General features: G+C 47.1%; 1 protein-coding gene across 8 annotated transcripts in view; it reads left to right on the top strand.

Moving 5' to 3' along the window:
- Positions 1 to 13,395, top strand: part of adamts3 (ADAM metallopeptidase with thrombospondin type 1 motif, 3) — a 112,914-nt gene that overhangs the window by 64,709 nt on the left and 34,810 nt on the right. For all 8 annotated transcript variants that reach the window (XM_078953401.1, XM_078953398.1, XM_078953399.1 and 5 more), the window contains 3 exons: positions 5,046 to 5,151; positions 7,730 to 7,873; positions 10,424 to 10,556. In XM_078953401.1, coding sequence (XP_078809527.1) covers positions 5,046 to 5,151; positions 7,730 to 7,873; positions 10,424 to 10,556 — 383 coding nt within the window. The remainder of the gene's footprint in view (positions 1 to 5,045; positions 5,152 to 7,729; positions 7,874 to 10,423; positions 10,557 to 13,395) is intronic.

Consider the following 13,395-nt stretch of genomic DNA (forward strand, 5'->3'; position numbering starts at 1 on the left):
CACTTCACATTTTGCGTGCAGCATTTGTGTGCGGTCAGGAGGGAGTCAGTAGACCTTACCGACGGCCAGAGCGTGGATGCCGTACAACAGCATCACCTGTACATCACAGGGCCGTGGAGTCCTTACAAATACCTCATGATACACCGACCACATGCATGATAATGGTACGTTCCATTTACATGACGTCACACTCTTTTCTATCTGTTGCTCTGCTGGCAGAAAGTAGCATGACTCTTTTATCATAAATAATTTTTCTCAGAAATCTGAATCTTCTGCTTCACATTTGAATCAAACTCAGACAAAACCAGGACGAACCTTTAGGGGTTTGGTCAGAACCAGGTCCGTTTCATGTCACAGTAGGGCTGAACATGCAAACAGACATGTCTGTGCTGTGGAGTTCATGCTAAACAACAACCCCCCCTCTCCTCGTGTCTGTTGGCTAAAGGAAACAGAGATCTTGTCAGATAAAATGGGCTAAAAGACGTCGGTCTCTGTTCGTCTGCGGATGACGAATCGGTTTCAGCCAAAGCAGCAGCGAGTGAAAGTCCAGGTCACGCGTGTGCGGTCAATCACAGGAAATCCCTGGGGGGGGCACGTTGTAACTGAGCTTCATAAAAAGGTTTTTTACTTACAGAACAAAATTCATCCGTCTGACCCCCCCCCCACACAGAACACAGGCATCTTCCTTCCTGCTTGTTATTTCTCGCCTCATTGGAGCGTTTGAATGCAGCTACGGAGAAATCCAACACATGAAATGAAGCTGCATTGGAATAATGCTGACCTGACGTGGAAAGGCCCTAGATTCCCGCTGGATTCCTGGATTCCTGCTGGATTCCTGGATTCCCGCTGGATTCCTGCTGGATTCCTGGATTCCTGCTGGATTCCTGGATTCCCGCTGGATTCCTGCTGGATTCCTGGATTCCTGCTGGATTCCTGGATTCCTGCTGGATTCCTGGATTCCCGCTGGATTCCTGCTGGATTCCTGGATTCCTGCTGGATTCCTGCTGGATTCCTGGATTCCCGCTCCACAGTAGCCCACAAAAAGAAGACGTTAGCTTCCGCTGATCGGAGGAAGCCGGTCTGAGTCCTAACCAAGACGCCTCAAAAAAACCAAACTGTTTTTTTTCTAACCCTCAATATTTGGCGTTTTTCCCATCAAGCTGATAAAAGTCTGAAGGCATCAAACATCAAAGTGCTTGGACTCAAGATGGCGCTCTGAGGTCAGAGGTCAGTCATTCAAAGGAAAGTCTTTGACATCTTCACTGGGATAAGCTAAAATGTTAAATTATGGGCGGAGTCATTAATTCCCAGACTCGTTTTGGTTTTTAACTAAACATCTGAGCGGGAAGTCTCCATCTGAAATGTTGAGATGAACAAAACGCTTCCTTGGCCTCCGTGTTATTTCTGGGCTCCCATAAAACAGTCGTCTTCCTGCGGCGTTCTCATCACTCAGACACTTTTAAATTCTTCTTTCTTCTTGGCACAAAGTCTTGAGAAATGATTGTCCAGCTTCACAGAGCCTCTCTGCACTTGAACCAATGCAGGAAATGAAAGTTGAGCGACGTCTGAGAAGCGATCAAACATGAGGAGTGTGACACGAGGCGGCTTTCAGCAGCATTAACGCTGATTGCTTTCATGGCTTCCTGTGGACTCCGCCAGTCAAAGGCAGAATCACGTCGACGTCTTCTGGAGAAAACAAACAATCTTTCTGGAGCTGCTGACGAATTTACAGCCATTAGGCAGCTATCAGCGTCTGTGTGACTCGCTTTGAAATGAAATGATTCACAAAGACGGAAATCATCGTTGAGACTGAGCGACTGAGGACAAACAATAAAACCTTAATGGTCAACGGCTTTTCTACCTTCCTTGAAGGGCCAAAGCGCTTTAAGGTCACAGTCCCGTTCACACTGATGGCGGCTCCGCTGCTGAACGCCGGCGCCGACCTTAATGGGAAAGTGTGGGCGTGTTCAGGGGATCGAGCATTGATGGAGCTTTCAGACGGCGTCCGTGTGACGGGAAACTGCCCGGAGAGGCGTCTCAATGTTCAGACGACCCGATTTCAAACGCAAACGATGGTAAAAAAAGGACAACTTTACAGGAATTCCTTAAATAAAATGTTCACCAACACGAGCTTTATACTCAGTTAGTTCATATTCATAAAAATATACTGCAAGCCAAATGGATTCATTGAATAAAAGTCATCACAATTTCACTCAATGACATTTTAATTTAACTTATATTGGAAAAGAAAAGTTGTGTATTTTTTAGCCTTTTTAGAGAAGATAAAAAGTATCTCTTAGCACATAATCCTCCAAATCCGTGCAATTCCACCCCCCCCCCCGAGCAGTTAGTCGGGGGGGGGGGGGTGATCTGAGGGAAGCCACTAAAGAGGAAAACACATTTTCATTTTTCCTGTCTTAAAAGCGAATCAGAGGACAAAGCGGCTCATCAGAAAAACTGGGTTGGACAAACACATTTGACTCTTTTGTCAGCAGAACAAAAACACAAAACGACATGGAAACTTTCAAAAGGAGAAAAGGAAAAATTAGAAAAGTTTAACGGCTAACGATGAGTCCAGCCCAAAGCTTCAGCAAAAAAGCACAAACTAATCAACCAACCTATTAGTTAACAAACCAATCCACCCATCACTAAACCAGATAACCTGCTAACCAACCCACCCACCCGGTAATCCTGACCTTTTATAATTGGATGTCAGGAAAATTTGCTGAGCACAAAGAAGTTTGCAAAAGCCCCGCCCACTTCCTGCTGCAGTTTTGTTGACGTATGGATGCAGGAGTTTTTGTGGAAACTGATTGGGTCAGAGGATTCAGGAGAAACTGTGACGTCCGATGAAGACAGTTTGACGGAAACGATTCATTCCCGCAGATCAAAGTCAACATTTCAATGTGTTGTAGAACATCAGGGCAGACGATTAGTGGATCATCCATAAACATCCTAAACTCTCCTTCTGACTGTTGGATCCAGTTGATCCTGACTGTTTTTCTTGGGTCTCCTGTTAATGTGGCCTCTGTGGTTTCAGGTTTTTTTTTTAAATCCAATATTTATTTTGCTGAGAGTTGGAAGAGCTTTTTCAAACCCTGGCGGTTGGGCTCCTGCAGCGTCTCGCCTCCTGCTGCTCCTCCTCAGCTGGTGTTTCATCACAATCATTCTGCTCCTGTTAGGGGTCTAAACACAGAGCTTTGGCCTACTTCATGGAGTTTCACAAACTTCCGCGTGATTCTCCCAGGCTGGGAAATGATGCACATTTCACAAGTTCTTAGCCAAACGTAAAAGACCAGCAGCAGCCTGCAGACAGAGGAACCTGCAAACAGAAGAACATGCAGACAGAAGAACCTGCAGACAGAGGAACCTGCAGACAGAAGAACCTGCAGACAGAAGAACCTGCAGACAGAAGAACCTGCAGACAGAGGAACCTGCAGACAGAGGAACCTGCAGACAGAGGAACCTGCAGACAGAAGAACCTGCAGACAGAAGAACCTGCAGACAGAAGAACCTGCAGACAGAAGAACCTGCAGACAGAAGAACCTGCAGACAGAGGAACCTGCAGACAGAAGAACCTGCAGACAGAGGAACCTGCAGACAGAGGAACCTGCAGACAGAAGAACCTGCAGACAGAGGAACCTGCAGACAGAAGAACCTGCAGACAGAAGAACCTGCAGACAGAGGAACCTGCAGACAGAAGAACCTGCAGACAGAAGAACCTGCAGACAGAGGAACCTGCAGACAGAAGAACCTGCAGACAGAAGAACCTGCAGACAGAAGAACCTGCAGACAGAAGAACCTGCAGACAGAGGAACCTGCAGACAGAGGAACCTGCAGACAGAAAAACCTGCAGACAGAAGAACCTGCAGACAGAAGAACCTGCAGACAGAAGAACCTGCAGACAGAAGAACCTGCAGACAGAGGAACCTGCAGACAGAAGAACCTGCAGACAGAGGAACCTGCAGACAGAGGAACCTGCAGACAGAGGAACCTGCAGACAGAAGAACCTGCAGACAGAAGAACCTGCAGACAGAGGAACCTGCAGACAGAAGAACCTGCAGACAGAGGAACCTGCAGACAGAAGAACCTGCAGACAGAGGAACCTGCAGACAGAAGAACCTGCAGACAGAGGAACCTGCAGACAGAAGAACCTGCAGACAGAAGAACCTGCAGACAGAAGAACCTGCAGACAGAGGAACCTGCAGACAGAGGAACCTGCAGACAGAAAAACCTGCAGACAGAAGAACCTGCAGACAGAAGAACCTGCAGACAGAAGAACCTGCAGACAGAAGAACCTGCAGACAGAGGAACCTGCAGACAGAAGAACCTGCAGACAGAGGAACCTGCAGACAGAGGAACCTGCAGAGAGAGGAACCTGCAGACAGAGGAACCTGCAGACAGAAGAACCTGCAGACAGAAGAACCTGCCGACAGAGGAACCTGCAGACAGAAGAACCTGCAGACAGAGGAACCTGCAGACAGAAGAACCTGCAGACAGAAGAACCTGCAGACAGAAGAACCTGCAGACAGAGGAACCTGCAGACAGAGGAACCTGCAGACAGAAGAACCTGCAGACAGAAGAACCTGCAGACAGAAGAACCTGCAGACAGAAGAACCTGCAGACAGAGGAACCTGCAGACAGAGGAACCTGCAGACAGAAGAACCTGCAGACAGAAGAACCTGCAGACAGAGGAACCTGCAGACAGAGGAACCTGCAGACAGAATAACCTGCAGACAGAGGAACCTGCAGACAGAGGAACCTGCAGACAGAGGAACCTGCAGACAGAGGAACCTGCAGACAGAAGAACCTGCAGACAGAGGAACCTGCAGACAGAGGAACCTGCAGACAGAGGAACCTGCAGACAGAAGAACCTGCTCTACAGAATAAAAAATTATTTTAAGAATGTAAAGTGTCCTGAGCAGAATGTGGGGGAACACGTTGAAATTGCTTACATTTCCGTTTCCGTCGCTCCGATGTCACTGGCATCAAATGTAAATGTTTTTTGTTTGAATCAAACGTTGAGTTTGAACCTCTCCCCTCAGGCTACGCTCCGGTCACCGGAATGTGTCACCCAGTCCGGAGCTGCACCCTCAACCACGAAGACGGCTTCTCCTCGGCGTTCGTCGTGGCTCACGAGACCGGACACGTGTAGGTTCATGTTTGGAACTCCTCATCCTCAGAGGAAGGTAGTATAAGGTTTCATCTGGTGATTTAAAACATGAAGTTCAGGAAAACAGAGTGGAGCCACTTTAAAGGGACAGGAAGGAAAGGTGGGGGCTTTAAATAATCCAACTTGTCAAGTTTCATTCATTTCTGTTTCTTCTTAAAGCACCAGATCAGAAAACAAAAATGCTCAACATCAAATGATCATAATCCAGTTCAATCCAGGTGGTTCCAATAGTCAGATTATTTCAATGACATAACAAAAATCTATATCAGTGTCCAGCAGAAGGATTTCTTTAACCCCCACCCCCTAAACAAGCACGAGGTGACAGTGGGGAGGAAAATAAGTTAACTGACAAATACAAATTCAGTTTCTGAACTGAAACCAGTAAAAGTTTGAAGAACAAAACGGTTCTGGATTCTGAAAGTTATTTTGAAATTCTTCAGGATTTCCGACTTTAGATAGATTTTGTTCTGTTTGGAGCCTTTGATGAAGAGTTCCAGCGCTGGCAGGAACATCCCAGAGCTTCAGATCATCTTCTACTGGTTCTGTTTAAAGGTCTGGCCTTGTGGGTCGGGTCCAATTGACAGAATCCGTCTCAGACGGAACCACAATGAACCAAGAGCACGTTCAGTTCAGTCATGCTAGACGTCAGGTAAAACCAATGACTGTATATGACAACTGGACTGAGTGGCCCCTCCCCCCTGGCGTTCCAAACAGGGAAGTGGCTCCAAGAAACCAAAATCCCAACGACGTCTATAGAGAAACAAGCAGCTGTTCCTCAGTCGTTCTGTTGGTCAGAGGAGCCGTTCTGGATCTGAACCCTTTTTTTAACATCTTCTTGATAATCCTCATATTTTCATGATATTTATTTCTGTAGTTCAAGTTATTTAAGTTTTAAACTGAACAATCAGACGCGCCAAAAAAAGTAGGCGGAGCTGGCTCCTGTCTAACTTTGAAGTGTTTGGTTGACAGCTTTCACTTTGAAGTGGTAGGGGCGTGGCCTCCCAACAAGCTCACTCCAGAGTGGTTTCCATAGGAACGTTGGACCAATCCCTGCTTACAGACGACGTCTGGCTCCAACATGGCTCCAACACGTCTGATGACAAACATGTCGACTGAAGTGACTTGATATGGTTGGAGCCGGAAGTGAAGCTATGGTTTATGGATGACGTCACTCTGACTCGGACCAGTTCTCTGAGACAGACAGCGGTTGGAACCAAATGATTGAACCGACATTAACCTTAAACCTGCAGTTCCAGTTGGGTTTCTGCTTGTTTACCGCCCTCAAAAGGATCTTTGATGTAGGGACAGGAGAAGCCGGTAAACAGGTTCAGAACTGAGATCATCAACTGCTGCTTACATCAAGGTCTGAGGTTTTACCTATGAACCAGGACCACTCAATCCTGGTCCTCCAGATCTACCGGCCCACCTGTTTCTCCCTGCTGATTACCTGGAACCGGTGTGTTCAGTCAACCAGAGTAAGGAGACCTGAGTCTGCACATTGGCAGAACACAGTGAAGAGAGAACTGGAAGACTGGCAGGGTGGTGGGTCCCCAGGACCCGGATTGGACAGACGAATCAAATTCAGGAGTTTGACTTTTTTGAGCCAAAATGAGAAACTGGGAAAAAGAACATTTGTTGAGCCAAGAACAAAACCTGTGCAGCCATCTAGAGACGCAGAAGTTTGATGGTTCTGTTAGAGTACAAAAAACTCATAATGTTGGAGCAGCTTCTGAGATTCTGAGCAGGAAAACAACAAGTAAGCAAAGCGATGGTGTCTTCTCCTTCTAGTTTCTCTCACATGTCCCCTGCTCTTTATTAAACAGTCTAGCTAGAGGACTTTATTAACATTTAAAAACCATTAGATTTTTAGAGCCACCTTTACATATCTCCAAATGTCAGCCACACTTTTCTGGGCTCTCTTATGTAATCTGCATGGTTAGGTGTCTCTGACGGCGGCTAGTCCACCTATGGCGCCGACTCCTGAGCTTATTTTTACTTCAATCAGGTGAAGAAGTGGTCACTGAGCATGACCCCCGGGGCGCAGAAATCCCAGTTCTTTACGGGACGCGCAGCAGAGAACCGGGCCGTGGCTTTATCTGGTCTCCTCATGCGGCCGTCTCTCTGACGCTCCAGCGAGGGTCCAGGCTCTGGGCTGGAGGAGCGGCTTTCCTGCAGGGAGATTTCCGGTTCGGTCCGTCTCTCCGGGTTCGTCCTCGCTGATCGTTCACGTTCCTCTGCAGCTCAGGCGCAGTCGCCTCATCAAATCCACCACTGGACCATGTGATGTCTCCACAGGAGCCTCCAGTTTTGGTTAAAGATCCTTCATACTCTGAAGTCCCAGCTGTCTCACGGAGGACTTCCGCTCCTCTCTGCTAAAACCTTTAAATTGGAGTTTCCTCAGCAGGATCCTCCGGAACCACCCACAGGTGTCTTACTGCAGAAAAGAGCTCGTCTTGAGCCCCATGACCCTTTGGAGAGCGTCCCCCCCTCAGGATCCTCTGATGGTAGATGTGTTGGAGCATCACGGTTGTCGTTGTGTTTCTGATGTTTGAGCAGGCTGGGCATGGAGCACGACGGCCAGGGGAACCGCTGCGGCGATGAGACGGCCATGGGGAGCGTGATGGCTCCTCTGGTGCAGGCGGCCTTCCATCGATACCACTGGTCCATGTGCAGCGGCCAGGAGCTGAGGAGATACATCCAGTAAGTCCTCCGCCGTCTGTCACAGCCGTCTGTGGCGGGATGGAATAAAAAGAAAGCAAAGCTTTTCTCCTTGTTTGTTCGCATGAGAAGCTCTGACCTTTACAGCTTTCATCCTTTCCGACGATCACTTCATCCACTCCAGTCGGCGCCGTTTCTTTGACCCCTCCCACTCCGTGAGTCACCGGGAAACTGGCAGCTTTTGATTTAATGGAACTTAAATCTGAGTCTGACTTCTGATAACAGCAGAACCTAAGAAGTCATTTTCAGATTTGAATTCTGGGAACAGAAACAAACGTTTCCTCTGCCGTTCTCATCTGAGACCAAATATGGCGTATACTGGTAAATGGCGTATACTTGTATAGCGCCTTTCTTCCTACAAGGACAAAGCGCTTTACAGTCACAGACCCATTCACCCAGTCACACACACATTCACTCACACATTCACACACTGATGGCGGCTCCGCTGCCAAACACAGGCGCCTGCCTACCACCAGAGGCAAGGTGGGGTTCAGTGTCTTGCCCAAGGACACTTCGACTCATGGGCGTGCAAGGCGGGAATCGAGCCTGCAATCTTATGATCATGGGTCGGCCGCCCTACCGCTGCACCACGGCCATAAAATCTGTCATTTGGAAAACACAGTTTTTATTTCCACGCCTCACATTTTCTGTCTTCGATTCCTTTTAGTGCATAAAAGTAAACTTTATTTTAAGTACCACTTATTTACTTTAAAATGGATCAGGTATTTCCAGCTTTTCACACATTCTTGTCACTTGAAGCTCCACACTGATGAAAATGCTGTTTCTAACATGTTCTTGTGACGTTTTTCTGATTATGGAGGACATTTATGAAGAACATTCAGCTTCACTTTTTATTTTTTTATTCAAATTGTTGTGAATCAGGAGCAGATGAAAAAATGCAGTTTAAAAAAGATTGTATTTGTGACGTAGAAAATGCGATGGGTGAAGCCACAAGCTCCGCCCTTTTCTGATCATCCACCTGCAGACCAACAGATCCATGAACGTCTTTGTTTTCCTGGTCTGAGCTGGAATCTGGATCAGAACTGGACGGATGGATGGATCTGATGTTGCTGCTGTTTTTGCTGCACCGCTAATGTTAGATTGGGGGTGTGAGGGGCTGTAAGCTAGCGGGTCAGAGTAAACAAAGGGATTATGGGAAGTGTGGGAGAGTTTACTCCTCCCAACTGTCCAGCCCAGAACTCAGGGGTGAATCCCTAATGAATTGCTGCTGCTCTGCAGAAACTATGTTCTAAAAATCCACACAGGTTTTTAGATTTTGGCTAAAAATGGCGTCATCGTCATTAAAAGACCAATAAGAACACTTTGAAGATGACCAGAATGGGACTTTATCTTCTTGATGCATAGAAGCTGGAAGCTTCCAGACAAGCATCAAACTCTGAACATGAAACTGGAAAACCAAACCCCCCCCCCCAGGAAACCTAAACCATGGATGCTGACAGATTTATGCATCATTTATTCAACAACTCTGCAGGGAAAACAGATGATCAGACACGTTTCATTTGAACAGAGCGCCCTGGTGCAGAAAGATTATAAAGAAAATGAAACATATATTAGATAAACACATTTTAGTTTTCATATTTTGTAAGGTCAGAGATGAATTGAACATGGGTGGATTTAGAAGCTTCTCATTGGTCAATGTGGCTGAAAATGGGATAAAAACATGGAGATTTGTCGTTTGTTACATTGAACATGAAGGAGCGGGTCTTTCAGCAGCAGATGACCATCGATCAGCGCGCCGCGTCTCTCAGTTTTCAGAAGTGTATTTATCACAGATCAAAATCAATACGAACATTTTGCTGCAGTCTGAGGCCTTCAGAGGATGGGAGGAGGTTTTATAGAGGCTGAAGCAGAAAATGATGAAGAGGAGGAGAGTTTCTAATGTTTTTGAACAAATCTGCCCAACATGCAATGAAATCAATCAATCAATCAAACTTTATTCATAAAGCACTTGTCATAGAAAAGTATAACATAAAGTGCTTAATGAGAGGGATCCAATCACAGATGAGTTTTATCCTCTGGGATGTTGGGAGATGTAGGCTCTGATTTAACTAAACAAATGAGCTCTGAAACATCGATTGTTTGTTCGTCCTCGATGATGGACGGTCTGCTGGACGACCGCTGAAGGCCGACCAACGGACACGAGGCAAGCTTCGGCCCCAGCAGGTCCAGGAACGGAGTCAGAGGAGAAGGGAAAAGTGACGCCTCAGAGGGCGGTCAGATGGCGGCGCCGGTCTCTGCAGAAGACGGTTCTGCTCCTCCATCACTGATGTCTGCCGTTCTGTGGAAGTGCAGCTCAGGACTGAACAGCCGTCAGGGTCGTCTGCTGTTCTCATGACGACCGGCAACTGTTCAGTCTGACAGGATCTGGACCCCCGCTCTGCAGCTGGTTCCAGGTTCTGATAGACCAATCCCACCTGATCCAGGTCACCAGCAGAGCAGGGAGAACCGGAACCGCGCCTCACTGCTGCGGAGGTGTTTGAGAAATGCTGAGTCATGCTTTGTTTTCTCCAGCACATACGACTGTCTGCTGGACGACCCTTTCAACCACGACTGGCCGCAGCTGCCTGAGCTTCCTGGCATCAACTACTCCATGGATGAGCAGTGCCGCTTCGATTTCGGTGTTGGCTACAAGATCTGCACGTCGGTGAGTACCGCCGGCAGCCCGAACCGCTCGCTGCTGCAGAACATTGACCAGAGCTTTGCCCTTTCAGTTAAACGTCTGAAAACAATCATCCAGCTCATTAAGAAGGAAGGTTTCCATGGTGACATGGACTTTCTGTCAGTGTTATTCAACTCTCAGTCCAAAATGGGTTTTTGGCCAAAATGTTCAAACTGTGTTTGCAAAAAGCAAAGCAGAACCGTCTGATCCACATGAAACACCTCATGATTGACAGCTGTCACTGCTTTAGAACTTTTCCAACATGCTTTCACCCAATGATATGCCACATTTTTAGAGCCCTGAACTCTGTTTCTAACCTCCTAACTCCTGGAGGTCCACTGATAAGAATCTTTCACGTTTCTTGTTCTTTCACCTCGCCGTTCAGGCCGTCGCTCCCCGACCCTGGAATGACCTCCCTCTGTCTCTACGCCAGATTGACTCATTCAAGTGTTTGAAAACTCAAGATGTTTTTATCTAGGAGGCCTTTTAGCTGACTTTTACTTGTGTTCAGGTTTGTTTGCTCGTTTCCTTCTATGCCTGAGCGTGTTTTCTCGGGTTTTTCCTGCTTCAGACTCGCTGTGCCGTTCTGTGTTCTTTCTCTGATTTTCTATTGTTTTAACATTGTGTAGCACCTTGTGAGTTGTCCTCTAAGAAAAGAACTATAATATATATACATTCATTTTTCAAATGGTCCTACATGTGGGTTTTTAATGAAACTTTTTGGGCTGGAAGATGAAGTGGACTGACGAGGAGATGAGCAACCGCAGCCGCCTGCTGTGAGATCTGGCAGCTCAGACGTTTGGATGGCAGCCTCCAGACAAACAGACACACTCCATCTTCAAAAGAAGCTTTATCCCTGTTGGGGTCGTGGGGTTGCTGGATCCTATCCCAGAGACTTTTGGGTGAGGTTCCATCTGGATCTTCTCAGGTCCCATTTTAGCGGCTCCACAGATAAAGAATGTTCTTGAAAATGGTCAAGCTTTAAGCTAGAGCCAGACAGAATGAAGCTGATGGAGGAACGCGTTTGTGAGAACAGTCAGAGCCTCTGCAGAGCAGCACCGGCTGGCAGGACGTCAGCGTTCTGCCTCCTGAAGGGCAGCTAAGCCGCGTGGAGAATCCAGCAGCCGGAGCACAAAGGCGATGCTGGACTTCTCGTTTGTCACACGGCTTCAGAGATGTAGACAAATGTGGACTCTGCTTGGTTTGAGCCTTTCATGAACGTCTCTGCTGCAGACTTTTGTCCAGATTGATCCTAAAACCGACCTTGACTCGTCTCTACGGGTCATCAGTGTTTGTATGGAGTCACTCAGGTGAAGCCAGAAGCTGCTAACCCTCCCTTTTTATTTTTAATATTATCCAACTAAATATGTTTCGTTTCAGGACAAAAGTGTGAAAATAGAAAATAATTAGAAACCGTGCTGTCTCCCTTCCTCTTCACCACTACACGGCTGACTTCCAGAACCTCTCTGAGCCGTGTCACCTTCAGAAGAACTCGGAAATCACAGCTGTAGTCGGGTTTTTGGAGAACGGACGGGAGGAGGAGTACAGGGGCCTTATGGAGTGTTTTGTCAGGTGGTGTGGGGAGAACTACCTGCAGCTGAACGTGGCCAAGACAAAGGAGATGGTGATGGACTTCAGTATGTCTGTATCAGTGGGCTGGTCGTTGAAATGGTCCTGGGCGTCCATCTGGACTATAAACTGGAGTGGTCCACAAACACTGAGGCTGTCAGGACGGACATGAGCAGACTTTACTTCCTGAGGAGACTCAGGTCCTTCGTGGTGAGCTCCATCTTCTCCATCTTGGTGTGCTGGCGTCAAAGCAAAGGACGCCAACAGACTGGAGAAACTCAGCAAAGGCAGGGTCTGTTATTGGTGTTAAGCTAGCCATTCTGGAGGAGGTGGTGGGGGACAGACTGCTGACTAAACTGGAGACAATGATGGACAACCCCCCCCATCCTCTCTTCAACGCGGTGGACAAACTGAGGAGCAGCTTTAGTGGCAGACTCCTAAGAAAACACACATATTCAACACAAAACCTTCTGTTTCATGATCCTCAGACATTCGTTTTTTTATAGGTCTGCTGGAAGATTAAGAGTAAAAATAAGCAGAAGAGAAAAGATGGAGGAAGCTCAGAGGATAGACAACAGAACTTGTCGAATGCAATAAAACAATAAAAACATTGAAATAAATAGAAACGGATCCGTTTCAGGTTGAAGAAAAGAAGGGATCCGGTGAAAGGGTTTTGGTTCTGAAACCACATGATCACGCCTCACAACCGTGGATTTCATTCATTCCGTGTAACGTCCATGTGGAGTTCAGTCCGGCTTGGCATGTTCATATGTCAGGCTTGGCATGTTCATATGTCAGGCTTGGCATGTTCATATGTCAGATTTAGCATGTTCATATGTCAGGCTTGGCATGTTCATATGTCAGGCTTGGCATGTTCATATGTCAGGCTTGGCATGTTCATATGTCAGGCTTGGCATGTTCATATGTCAGGCTTGGCATGTTCATATGTCAGATTTAGCATGTTCATATGTCAGGCTTGGCATGTTCATATGTCAGGCTTGGCATGTTCATATGTCAGGCTTGGCATGTTCATATGTCAGGCTTGGCATGTTCATATGTCAGGCTTGGCATGTTCATATGTCAGATTTAGCATGTTCATATGTCAGGCTTGGCATGTTCATATGTCAGGCTTGGCATGTTCATATGTCAGGCTTGGCATGTTCATATGTCAGGCTTGGCATGTTCATATGTCAGGCTTGGCATGTTCATATGTCAGGCTTGGCATGTTCATATGTCAGGCTTGGCATGTTCATAT

Source organism: Oryzias latipes, chromosome 9 (assembly GCF_053564925.1).
Source record: "Oryzias latipes strain Hd-rR chromosome 9, Olatipes_Hd-rR_3.1".
Lineage (NCBI taxonomy): Eukaryota > Metazoa > Chordata > Actinopteri > Beloniformes > Adrianichthyidae > Oryzias > Oryzias latipes.